Source organism: Siniperca chuatsi, linkage group LG13 (genome assembly GCF_020085105.1).
Source record: "Siniperca chuatsi isolate FFG_IHB_CAS linkage group LG13, ASM2008510v1, whole genome shotgun sequence".
NCBI classification, from domain to species: Eukaryota; Metazoa; Chordata; class Actinopteri; order Centrarchiformes; family Sinipercidae; genus Siniperca; species Siniperca chuatsi.
Genome location: NC_058054.1, coordinates 16798373 through 16810977, shown reverse-complemented (window position 1 = coordinate 16810977; position 12605 = coordinate 16798373). Strand labels below are relative to the sequence as shown.

The 12605-nt window shown below is 40.5% G+C and overlaps 2 protein-coding genes across 7 annotated transcripts; one reads left to right on the top strand and one right to left on the bottom strand.

Annotated features, from left to right (window-relative positions):
- Positions 1-34: 34 nt before the first annotated feature.
- On the bottom strand, positions 35-5367 carry alg3 (ALG3 alpha-1,3- mannosyltransferase). 2 transcript variants are annotated; one of them, XM_044219180.1, is made up of 9 exons: positions 5163-5367; positions 3944-4043; positions 3685-3832; positions 2725-2885; positions 2441-2561; positions 2119-2324; positions 1532-1608; positions 1177-1321; positions 35-1079 (listed from the first exon to the last, which is right to left on the bottom strand). In XM_044219180.1, the coding sequence occupies exons 1-9, from the start codon at positions 5350-5352 to the stop codon at positions 899-901; spliced, it is 1329 nt and encodes a 442-aa protein (XP_044075115.1). In that variant the 5' UTR covers positions 5353-5367; the 3' UTR covers positions 35-898. The 2 variants fall into 2 exon arrangements, with proteins under 2 accessions (XP_044075115.1, XP_044075116.1); XM_044219181.1 differs by having other exon boundaries at positions 5099-5329.
- Positions 5298-10036, top strand: mul1a (mitochondrial E3 ubiquitin protein ligase 1a). 5 transcript variants are annotated; one of them, XM_044219183.1, is made up of 6 exons: positions 5298-5432; positions 6478-6615; positions 7188-7275; positions 7394-7514; positions 8741-8972; positions 9132-10036. In XM_044219183.1, exons 2-6 carry the CDS (start codon positions 6499-6501, stop codon positions 9645-9647), a joined length of 1074 nt encoding a protein of 357 aa, XP_044075118.1. In that variant the 5' UTR covers positions 5298-5432; positions 6478-6498; the 3' UTR covers positions 9648-10036. The 5 variants fall into 5 exon arrangements, with proteins under 5 accessions (XP_044075118.1, XP_044075119.1, XP_044075121.1 ...); XM_044219184.1 differs by lacking the exon at positions 5298-5432 and adding an exon at positions 7595-7692; XM_044219186.1 differs by lacking the exons at positions 5298-5432; positions 6478-6615 and adding exons at positions 6636-6782; positions 7595-7692.
- The last annotated feature ends 2569 nt before the right edge of the window (positions 10037-12605 follow it).

The following is a 12605-nucleotide window of genomic DNA, read 5'->3' as shown; positions in this document are numbered from 1 at the left end:
TAACAAAAACATGCATGAAGAAAAAAACACAGCATCAAGGTTAAGAGGCATCGGTTTAATATAAAATGTCACTTTTGCTGTCTCACTCTACTGCAAATTTTTCACATTAAGTCTAATTATGTGCTTATGAGTGTAGTTAGCTACTCACAACAGAGGATGAATCAATTCAGTAACAAATCAGACATGATTGTCTACAGCTCAGATTTACACGTTTGTGTAAAATTATATAACTACTGGAAAAGATTTTTGGCCTTGTACTGGAGAATACTGCAACTACTGTGGCAAGTGGAAATGCCACAGACTAATGCCTGACATGCAATCAATTTAAAGCTTTGGGTGCTAAGTTCAAGTTCTGCATCATATTAATGTTTTCTAATGCCTTCTTAATACAATGTACAAGGTCATTTGTGCACCAGTAAATTATGTTTTTTTAAATCAAAATATCAAACAAGAAAAAAATGATCAGGCCAGTTGAAATATAGACAGAGTGTAGTTTTAACATACTGAAATTTTGCCTATCTAACAAATTCTTTCAAAACATAACATTCAATTTCCTCCTCCTAGCACTCTACTCCACTCTTCCTATTATGTGACTGAAAATGAAACCTGAGAATCCATAATTTCTTTCTCTTTTCATCTCTTCAACTGCAAGGGACTACTACATGCCATTTCATCATGCAGGTATCTGTCTGCAGACAGCACCCACATGTTAGCTTCCTTCACTTTTAGCCATGAGCTGAAATGAGAAGTATCAAATGGCTCTTTGTATTCACTTATAAACAGTCTACCCCGGTGGCCTCCCTCTGCACCGGTGTTGTGAGGATCAAAGAGAGGATGATGGACGCTGTTCTGCAGCTGATTAGCCCAAATACGACGTCCGGTCTGATCAGGCTGTGGCTCACTGGCGTTTGTCCTTGACAGGTGTATCTTCTTGTGTTTCTGCTGGAGCTGAAGGCAGGGGCGGAGCCAGCCACAGACAGAGGAGGATGATGAGGTGACAGATGTGGAGGGCGGCTGAGCTGCTGTTAGTAGAGGGGTAGGTGTTCCATGAAAGCTCGATCAGACCCAGGATCAGGACCCTGAACACAGGGATAAAATGATGCTGTAATGTAATATGCTTTGGTCTAAAACTAACCAAAATTGGACTTCTGGTTTAGTATTTAGACTCCATCTTACCTGAGCAGGTGGGCCAGCTTCTTCACTCCTCCACTCCACAGCAGATAAGGCAGCGTGTGGAAGTACCAGACGTAGAACTGGTAGTGCAACGAACGGCTAAAGCACATGCCAATGAAGTTAGAGGTGAACAGAATCAGCACTATCTGTGATTATCTGTTAAGGTTTGACACAAAAGCCAGTGCATACTGTGAACGTCATTCATTTTCTCTCTGACCAATATCATGCAGAATGTTTTGCCAATTTATATTTGACACATAGCAGTAGAAGTAATAGTGTTGCTGACAATCCGAATTTGTCCTATAAGGAACAATATTCTACAGATAGAGGAGCAGATTCAAATAGAACAGAAGGATATGATCAACAGTGTTTTTCTGAGCAGGGATCTTCCTTTTGCCTGGCTCCTTGAGTAGTTCAAAGATACTTTCTCCTGGCCTGCAAGAGAAAAGAGTTACTTTTCATTAAAAAAAAAAAAAAAATTCCACCTCTATGACTGAAAATGTAAGCAATATAGCGCGTTGTTAACACATTCCTTAACTGTAAAAAAAATAAAAATAAATCACATTTGTGAAAAACTGACAGACATATATAGATGTGCGTAGCATCACTTTTTTTTTTTTTTTGATTAAGCACTTTACTGGCTTCACCCACTGATAGAGTCCCCAGAAATAGAAACAGCAATTGGCATTATTGCTCGACAACCAATAACTAAATCGGACTCTAAAATTACGTGGATAATCAACTTACAATGACATGAAATGCCAAAATGCATCTACATTTTATATGCCTTAAGGATTTCATCAGAATACAGAGACATGGTCCATGAGATCAACTACTGACTGAGCCAGCGCCTGTGGTGTCGTGGAACAACAAACAATTTTAAGCCCTGAATTATTCCCACTATAATGCCAAAAGTAACCTTGGCACAGCCAAAGTCAGTCTCACCTCTTCCAACGGTGGAGAGCAAAGAGCAGCAGGGTGAGCAGGTGGGCAGCCAGCAGGAGTAAGTGGAAGTACCGATTCAAGAAGAGCCATTCTGGCAGGAAGCGCCAGTTGACCGTCCACTTGAACATAAACTGACGGCCAAGATCAAACGCCCGGCTCAAATAACCAATGGGATTCTCCAGGAGGAAAGGCAGACCCAGCAAAAGCTATGACATCAAGACAGATTAATTTAGAGATTATGCTTGGCAATACTGAACATTAAAAAACATTTTAGTATGCCAGTAAAACTGTGCCTGGTGTTATGTTATAGAGAATATTTTACCTGCACGCCCGCACACAGAGAAAGTTTCGGGATTGTCCCGATTAGACCAAACTCAGATACGAGGAGAAAAAGTAGTCCGGGAGCAAAAAGAAGCACATTCATTTTCACAGACACTGCTAAACTGTCAGAAAGAGAGGAAGATTGAGTTGTAATTTCATCATGTAACTGATATGGTATAAAGATTCACAGAGAAACATATGACACCTGATACATATTCCTCTTGGTCAACAGAGAAAGACATTACATGAAAAGCTGCATTGTGCTGTTAAGGAGTCCACCCTTGCCTGTAAAGGCCGCAGCCCAGGATCCAGTATCCATCAATGAAGAGGTTGACAGCTGCAAACAGCAGCATCATGGCCACTGGATCATTAAAGAGACGCAGCACAAAGATGGAGTGGATCCGATAAGAAGCACAACACACAAAGAAGAACACATAGGGAGGAACCTGTAAAAAGTCAAATAAATAAATAAATACAATTATGGCAATAAAGGGAAATTACACTCATTGGTGACAGTGGTTAACAAGTAAACTATTAGGAAATTACTAGAGATGGGCGGATGACACCGAAGCTCCGAAGCTTGTTCACTCCTGTGAAGCGCAATGCTTCAATACATTGTGCCGCAGCTTGTTTGATAGTTTTGAAAGTTTTACAGCTAAACTATGTGATCGGCACATTAGTGAGATAGAGGAGAATAATTGAACAATTCCTCCTGAAACCAAGTAACGTTATAGGCTAATTTAATGAATATCACTCTCCAATCACATCACATTGTGACTATGAAATGTCACACAAATATCAACCATTAAGTTTAAAAACATGAGCCCACAGTGGCACTCGGACTAAACTACACCAAATGGTACATTAATGTTGTTGACCTTTATTGCACACATATGAGACTAAAAGTGTTAATATCAGCGAGGCGTGGTTGTGCTTCAGCCCCAGTCTTGAAGGACTGCTATAAGTTTTACAAGCCACGAGATGTCACCGCGTTTGAAGTCCCGATCGAAGCTCCGAATCTTTTTCAGCACAAATAGAAAGAAAGCCCCAAAGCGTCATAAGGCTTCATCCGCCCATCACTAGAAATGACATACATCCTAGACATATGTACAGTGCAATCAAGTTTAAACGTGTCCTAAAAACTACAGAAGAATAGAGTTTCACATGAACTCAATGGCTTCATGAGCATTAGAAACAGAACACTGCAGTTTTATAATGCCACAGGCTTTCGTCACACAGACTGACCTTCTTAGTGCGGTAGTATATCCTGAAGACGAGCAGCAGTGTGATGAGGTAGAAGACAGCAAAAAGGTACTGGCCCAGACGGATGTTCACCCCATGGCTGGTGATGTAGTAGAGAGCTGTGAAGAAGTAGACAAAGCCAGCCGGGTACCTGCAACAACAAGGTGCTCAATCATCTGGCATTCGTGCTCTGAAAACCACATCCAACTACAGGATGGAGAAACCAACACTCACTAACTCATTAAAAGCCTTTGAAACTCACACCAAGGGGCCAGTGTCTCCTTTAAGCTGGGTGTAGTCGTAGGTACCATTGATGACTCCCTCTACTTCATCCATGTAGGCTTTCCAGTCGATTTCAGTGTCTGCAGTAAAGAACATAAATCAGTGATTATGAATGATGGGGAAGGTATGTAATGTTGCTGTCAGTGCTATTGTTATTTCAATTATCAGCATTATCCTTTTTTCTACTGATCATAATTTTAATCCCTTTGTCTGTACATTTTTAAAATTAGGACAAATGCCCATCACAACTTCTCTGGGTCCAAAGTGGTGCCCTATAATTAATTATCTGACAACCAAAAAACTAAAGTCTTCAAATTTTGATATGAAACCTGGAAAAACCATTTGCTTTTGTCTGTCAATCTGTTAATCCACTAAATGTTTCAGCACAACAATGCACAAGCAAACGCACTAGTGCTGAAAGGATTAGTCGATTAATCAGTTAGCTAGTTGACAGAAATATTATCAGCAACTGTTTTGATAACCAATTAATCACTTTAGTCAGTTATCAAGCAAAAAATGTCAAACATTCAGTCTCCAACTGTGAATATTTGCTGGTTTTCTTTATTTTACATCACTGTAAATTGAATAGCTCTAGGTTTTGGACTGTTCGTAGGACAAACAAAGAAAACTGAAGACCTCACCCACTTTGGAAATTTTTACTGGGCATTTTTCATTATTTTCTGTAACTTTATAGAATTAATCAAAAAACTAATAGAAACACTGCTTGATGAAATTATCATTGATTATAATTGTTGCAGCCCTACATTAGACAAATAAGTAGACTTGTCAAAATAAACAATGACATAGATGACACACTAATGCTTGAACTATATGGGTTATGTTATCAATGAGCAGCTATTATCATACCTCCAAAAGTGTGCATTATTGTCAATACAAATTTGAATTTTAGCTGCATAAAGTTTTGAGGCTAGCAGTTGCTGAAAAAACTGAATGTCATTTAACACTAGAACAGAACCGAACAGGCGACTGTATGTTGTCATGCAAGGACAGTAAATTCCTTTTGACAGGTGGCAGTCAAGTTGTAGGTTTGCTAACGCTAGCTATTTAGCGTTCAGATACGTTCAGAGCACTGATAAAACACCGTAGCATGCTAACTAGCTGCGCAGCTACTTACATGCTACTTTCTGTATGACCCACACATTGATCCCGATCTCCAAAAGCCACAAAATTGAAACTACCAGTAACGTGTATTCCGTCTTGAACAGGACCAAATGTTTGTCCTGCCACAGTGTGTGAAGTTTCCCCCACAGTGGGGACGGGGAACTGGGAGACTTTCTCCGCACACCTCCTGCCATCTCGTCGGCGTAGAGACGTGGAGAGAGGCCGCAACTGCCAGGCGCTGTTATACGTCGTCACGTGACGCAACATTTTCCTCACCTACGTCACGTGACATAGACAACACTGTTCAACCGAATATGTCAACTTGAGAGATTTATTTTCTCTGACAGGTGAGAAAAACAGATGTATTATTAATTGTACTTGATAATTAAGACATACTTTTATACATTAATTATTGTTGCTCATGTGTTTAGCTAACGTTGTTAGAAAAAAAACGTTTAGAGGTCACTACTGCTTCTCCCACTGCCCTAGCAACGTTAGCTGGCTAGCAGCTAATTTTAGCTCACTAATATTTTAAAGACAATAATCTCACTGAAATACGTTATGTGACACGTGGCGCGCTCACAGCATAGACATTGGATTTGAGCTGTGACTGCTGTTTTGCCAGGAATTCAAAACGCTAGCTCAGGCTAGTTTGAGTACTGATGGTGTTTGAGCAGTCTCTCTCGTCTTTATGACTTATTGTAACCCTCACATTTTTGTTTGTTTTTGCAGTTTTTTCTGTATGCAAGTGTGTTAACCCCCAACTTCTATATGGCCAAGTCCTTGCCCCAGTTTGTGCCTCTCATATTGGAGTTTCATTCGAGTCACAGAGTTTTTCTTTGAAAAACCCAGAATCTGTTTTGATGTTATTACCAGAATCCTCATCCTTCATATTCAGATTCTAAACATCTGAATATGAAAATATTTGTGGAAGTCTAGTCAACTCTCAGTCGTTTTTTGAATGTCAACACCAACAAGTTCCACAGCTGACACATTCATAATGCATACAACTGAAAGCATTATGAAGTGCAGTCACTTTAGATGAGATGAGACTTTTACACTGCATTGAGTCATAGCCTTTCTAAACAAACACAGCAACATGCACATTTTTGTCACAAATATAAGGGGAGGCTACATTTATTCCTCATTATTGCAAAAGAATGTGATGCAAAAGTTATGACAGGGAATCACCATATTGCAGGAGGCTGTATCACGACGATATGTTATTGTATTATTTGTTCCACATCTCAGATCAATCAATACTTAATGCCACACACACTGTAGACATATCCATGTCACAGTAAAGTCTGGATGAGTCTTATACCTGTGAGTTTGTAGTGAAACAATAGAGTTTGATTTATTGACCTTCTTACATATCATATGTTTGTGCAGGTGACAGGAGACCCAGAGGAAATGGATGGATTTCCTGTGAAGATCACAGAGGCAGTGTGTCTTGGGGCCAGCCTTGCCCTCTCAAGCATCTGCTACTATCTCTATAAGAAGAGCCGGACAACGCTTGATAAACTTGATGTTAGTGATGTGTAATGAGCATCATTTTACATAACTCCATGCTGTCATATTTTGAAAATTTTCATTGTCTGTTTTCATGCTGTCTAAGCCATATAAAAGGATGGGATTAGTTGTGAAACCATGGACACAATCTTCAGCTTTCACCTACTGCTTGAAATCCTCTTTAGGTAAAACTCTATTAATGTGTCTGAACTGTGTGTATAGTGGAAGGCAATCTTCTAGGTAAGTTGCTTCCACCCTATTAGGCTTGTGACTGAAGCAATGTCTACTTGCGACCCCCTGTCACAAGTTGCATAGTATTTTTATTTTTATTTTTTTTTAGGACTACAGAAATAGACTATGCACAAATTCAGAAGAAAAAAAGCAACAACTGGAGAATTTTGTGTGGCAGAAACATATTTTTTTCTTTTTCCTTCCCATCTTGCAAACCCTTTGGAGGTGCAAATCTCCAGGTTTGGAAGCAGTGCAGTAGGTGACAGTTTTGCTGTGCACTGTGCAATTTTTTTTTAAACCTGAAGCCTGTCTACTACAGTATGTATACTGCATACAAACAGCCTGTCTCATATTTTCAGGATGCTCCACACTTCACCATAGATGGAAAACTTAAAAACATTTTGAAGGTTACTCAAGGAGCATGTCTACAGTATGCTGTCATCGAAGGTAATCAGGGTCTCACTGTTTCTGATGCAGACAATAGCTGATGACATATTTTTTTTACTGAAAAATGGGTATACATCCTTGCCTCTCATTCTCTATTTTGTGTATATATTTACTGCAGGTGCTGTGCAACCAGTGGGCGAGCCTCTGACGAGTCATTTCCAAAAAGAAATTGTAGGCGTGTTGCAAAAATTCATGTTGAGAGAACACAGGCTGGTGTGGAATGGCCTTTCACGCACTTGGTGAGAACTCTATCAAGACAATAATACAGTGCAGCATTATGATACCGTACATGATCTTTATTCTTCTTCTCCTTCAGTAGATAGTGGACAGTTTAGAGGCAGACAGGAAACAAGGACAGAGAGAGAAGGTTGGAACTGAACTGGGGACGTGTCGCTTATGTGATATGCACCTTAAAGAGTACGTCCGCACTAGATTTAGCAAGGTGGAAAAACATAGCTGCACTGTCCTCTATGGGTTGAAAGGTGTAAGTCTCTTGAAAACAGCTGTGTAGAGTGATACTATAGTGTCATGGTACATCACTGCTGCACATGGTGTGGAAAAAGCATGTTGTCACAATTAGTTGTCAGATTTTTAGACTGGGTGAAGTTACTCTTCTGGTTATCACCCCTCATGATAAATGTCGAAAACAAGAGTCCTGCCTCTCTAACATCAGGTACACATGATAGATGAGACATCTTTGCTCTTAATTGAAAGCCTGTGCGTTTGTGTGTTTTTACTGAGTGCTACAGTTTGGCCTTATTTCTTGTCGTTATTCTGAGCTTTTCAAGTAGGACAGAGGAACAACTGGCTATCAGATGTAAACATCTGTCTATATGCATGCAACTGCAGGGAACAACAATACATCAAAAAAAACGATAAAACCACAGTTTTAATGTGGAAATGTGATGCAATAGAGTGTAAAATGTGCCCAGATAATCTCCACATAGACAACTTTATGCATTATAGAGCTCAAAAAGTGACTGTGACTTAAGAGAGTACTCCAGCAATTTAATACTGCGCTTCCATAAAGATGGGGGACTCGCAAGAGACAAATTTAAAACATTTCAAAATTGATGGTCCATAGGCTATTAAGCGGCAAGTCGAATATATTGGAGCTTTCAGAAATATCTGAGTTTCCCATTTGTAATTACAACTTGGATGTTGACATGAACGCCATTTACAAGTCAGAAATCAGCAATTACGGTAACTCCCACATAACTTGACTTGGCTGTGGACCCTTCCTGACTTTTAAACACTCATTTAAATTCCACAACCCAGTTTGTAATGCAGGCTTTCTGTTAGCTCAATCTGAGATTGTTCAAGTGATGTCACTTAATTTTCTCAGACTTTTTGAATATTTTTGTAGACATGGCAACCCCAAAGTTCCACTCTATATGATATTTTGTCTTTATCATGATATGTGTTGACTAAAAAGACCCGTCATTCCTCCTTCTACTTGTTGCAGGACAGACAGTGAACGAGTCTTGCACCAAAGGGTGAATGCAGTGCCCTTTGTGTTAATGGGATCAGATGAGAACACAGTCAAAGTCCTGTGCCCTCTGCAGGCCTCCGGAGTGCACATGGAGATCACCCACGAGAAGTTCCACCAGGTCAATTACGGCTTGGGTGACATCGTAGGACAATACCTCAGTGGGGAGAAGCTTAAAGGGCAACTAGAGACCGAGGAAATGCTCAAAGTCAGTTGTTAGATCAGATACTAACATTGTTAACTTCTATAACTCAGTAATTTATATTCATTTGACAAAGCATAAATATTTTTTTGTTAACCACAAGGGCAAATATTACCAAAAACTAATCTTAATGATACAGTTCACAAATATTCCCCTTTTTTCCAGGTGGGCACAACTCTTACAGGCATAGGTGAATTGATACTGGACACAGACGGCACCCTGAATCTTCGACCCCCTTCTAATGGTTCACAGTACTTTTTGAGCATTGCGGATTTTGACACCCTGCGAGGAGAGCAAGAGACCACGGCTGTTTGGTGGAAGGTGCTGGCCACTGCCTCTGCTTTGGTAGGGGCAGGGGTCCTCCTCTGGGTCGGTCGGCGCTACTATTACCAACTAAAGGTTCGCTGGGAGCGGGAGCAGGAGAGGAGGGAATTTGAGAGATTGCAGGCTGAAGCCCCAAGAGTGCGTGCTCCAGTGACTGGCCCAGAGGCCCCTCAAGACAGGGCAGAGGAACACATAGAGAATGCCTGTGTGATTTGCCTCTGTCGGCCACGTGACTGTATTCTGTTGGACTGTGGGCATGTGTGCTGCTGCCACAGCTGTTATCAGGCCCTTCCACACCGTAGATGCCCCATATGTAGACAGAACATCAGCAGAGTGGTGCCTCTCTACCACGTCTGAGGCACCTGAGTGACCATATGACCTCAGTGGAACTTCACCACCATACAAACTGTACCGGCTTTACTCCTCAAAGGTCTAATCTGCTGCTTACACCTAAAAAAATCTTATTTTCTTTAAAGAACATACTGTATGAATTAATAAAACGTGAACTATAACCCACTGCAGAGTTTCAGTGAGGTATTTTTATCTGTAATTGTATATGGGCACTACAGGAAAATTAAGTTAATTGGGGGGAAAAGGCTGTACATTTCAACACATTCAACAGAGATGTTTATTTTCCTACAAGTTTGTTCTGTGCCTTATTTTGGTAATTGATATGTCTGCTGCTGTCCAAGAGTGATTGTAATGTATGTATCTGAATAAAATAAAGGTGAGATATGCAATTCTAATCCAATACTCGTCTTTTTGTCAAATTCAGCAAATATTTCCTCACGGTCCGCTAGCTGTCCATTCAGTGTGTGTGCTGAAAAAAAAATCTGGTGTTTGTACACAGCCGTGGCTCTGTAAATGGGAAACAAACAAAGTGGCTCGGACCGTGCTACACAACACTATTTCAGCCATGATTTGTGTGTCAGGTAACATTAAATGACTTGCCCACGGACATTGAGCTTACTTTCTAGTTTGCCAAGACATGCTGTTGATGTGATGTTAGCTATAGTAGCAGGAGAGTTGTGAGTATCGCTGTCTGGAGCTGGTGTGCTGCCTCTGGGAAACCATCTCATCCTCTCTGGCTGTTAGCTTCGCAGCAGAAACTGTAGAGACAGTTTGCTAACCCACAACCTAGCTAACATTAGTTACATTACTTGCTGTGTTGCTCTATATCATGGTGTTTGTCATGGTATTGGATTTCTCCAGAATCGTATACCCCACCTTTATGTCTGGTCATAAGGAGCTAAGCTTGTGTTTCAACCACTTTCAATTACACAGTCGAGTCACTGGAAGTTACTGAAACAAAGATACATTTAGTGTCAAAATGAAGCTTTAGTATTAAGGTGTAATTAATACACTACAGACAGGCAAAAGTGTGTAAAATGTTGGTTTGTTGAAAAACATTGAATAAAGCATCACCCTTTGAACCATTTGCGTAGTGTATTTCGCCTACTGTCAGCCTCACCATGGATAGATGGTGCTAAATCGCTCACCCACTTATTACATTTGTTTTAGAAATGGAGCGGTAATAAAACTTTAAGTTTACAGATCTATGTGAGGCTAACATGTAATACTGCATTAGGCTCATTATGTCTGTATGTACAGATCTTATATGATTCAAGATCTGGTGTTCTGCCTGCCTGCATCTGAACGATCCACAGACATCTGAACAACAGCTGTTACATCAAATGGCTGCTGCTCCTTCGAAACATTGGGAAAGTAGTTCATGCCTGAATAGATACACGTGTTTCACAAGATTCTGAAGATGATATCAATTAGTGATAGGTTGTTTTTCATTTTTCCATAGGCACAAATGCTTGACAGCACCTGGTGTCTGAAAAGACTTGGGTGTAGTGAGTCATCAAGCTTACTATTTCTGTCATCTCTAACAAGCCATGAGAAGATGTGGAGAATGGCAGATAGATGAAAAGCAACCTCCAGATTTTGTTTTTCCAGCAGTATCACATAAAGGGAAAAACTAATAAGTGGGGGGGGCGGTGCTAGGTGAAGAGTGGGGCATCGGGCCTGAGTGTGGGGGGTGGGGGGTGAAAAAGGAGCAGGTGAGAGACACAGGATCCCATAAATCTTCCTCGGCGGTTCCCTTTGACAAATTCTTCATAAGCTCTCTCAGCAGAACAGCAGCTGTGGCTCTCGGGGCCTCTCTAACAGACTATTACTGTAGCACTCACAGACCTCTGAGGGCATGGGGAAAAAAACAATGGCATTTGATTTGTTCATTCCAGTTTAATTGAATAATTGAGAGAATTAAAAGACAGTACAGCAAAGGAGTGATAGGAATAATCTCATATGGGCCTTTGGAGAGAGTGCATGCTTTGAAAATGAGGCTAAAATATATAAATAAACATCTGTTGCAATGTATACACAGTTCATATAGAGATAAAAGCAGATTTTTCCCTCTGTCCTCACTGTCTTTGTTCATGGTCCATTTCAGTATATCTGAATTATGATAAAAGATTCTACCACTAGGTGTCCATCTTTCTTGACTTTCTTAGTGAGATACAAACTGTACTGGCTGACAGTGAGGGAAGACACTGACTCCAGTGGACAGTTTCCAAGTCACATGCAATTAATATACGCTGTGATATCCTGTTAAATCCCTTCTGATAGCTGACAAACAATTTAGATGATATGATTATTTTCTAATTGGCTCTGCTTCATGGGTTTAGACCCTGATCTGTAATGATACCTGCAAAACTAATGATATTCCCATCAGCTTTAGTTGTACTTCACGTTTACTGCTAATTATGAAATATTAGCATGCTACCACACTAAGCTAAGATGGTACAAAATGTACAAATGTGGTATTATCCTGTTTTGGTGTGCATTGATTTATTTGTTTGGTAAATTGTCATGGATTTCTTTTGTGTGTTGCATCTAAAAGGTGTCCAGCTAAACTACAGCAGATGGAGACAAATGCTGTATTTAACAAATGATCAAATCTTCAGAATAAGTTTTGATAAACCTTTGAAATCATGACACACCATGATCTTATGTGCTTGTGTTCCTGACAGGGAGCGGTGGGGTGGAGGGGTCTTTTTTAATGGCAATGGCAGACACTCAAGAGACAGCAGGAGGAAAGGTAGAGATGCGGTATCTCAGGAGAGAGAGCCATCACAGCGTGATACAGTCCCCGATGCCAATTACCGCTGTCACCCATCTGCTTTGGGCATGCAGTGAAACGTGGGAAGTGACCTACTTTGTAACAGTAGTATGACTGCAGTGCTTCTCTCATCAACAAACCAAGCACTCCCGCCTTGAGGAGAGAGAGAGAGACAGGGATGGTATAAT

Bases quoted from the DNA above. Each gene is read 5' to 3' on its own strand.
- alg3 (XM_044219180.1), bottom strand. From the start codon at position 5,352: ATGTTGCGTCACGTGACGACGTATAACAGCGCCTGGCAGTTGCGGCCT. The intron at 2,886-3,684 runs GTCAGTCTGTGT...GACTTTTTACAG, and splicing joins TATACTACCGCACTAAGAAG to GTTCCTCCCTATGTGTTCTT. The intron at 1,080-1,176 runs GTAAGATGGAGT...CCCTGTGTTCAG, and splicing joins AAGCTGGCCCACCTGCTCAG to GGTCCTGATCCTGGGTCTGA.
- mul1a (XM_044219182.1), top strand. From the start codon at position 6,955: ATGCACAAATTCAGAAGAAAAAAAGCAACAACTGGAGAATTTTGTGTG. The intron at 7,515-8,740 runs GTGAGAACTCTA...TACTTGTTGCAG, and splicing joins AATGGCCTTTCACGCACTTG to GACAGACAGTGAACGAGTCT. The intron at 8,973-9,131 runs GTCAGTTGTTAG...CCTTTTTTCCAG, and splicing joins AGACCGAGGAAATGCTCAAA to GTGGGCACAACTCTTACAGG.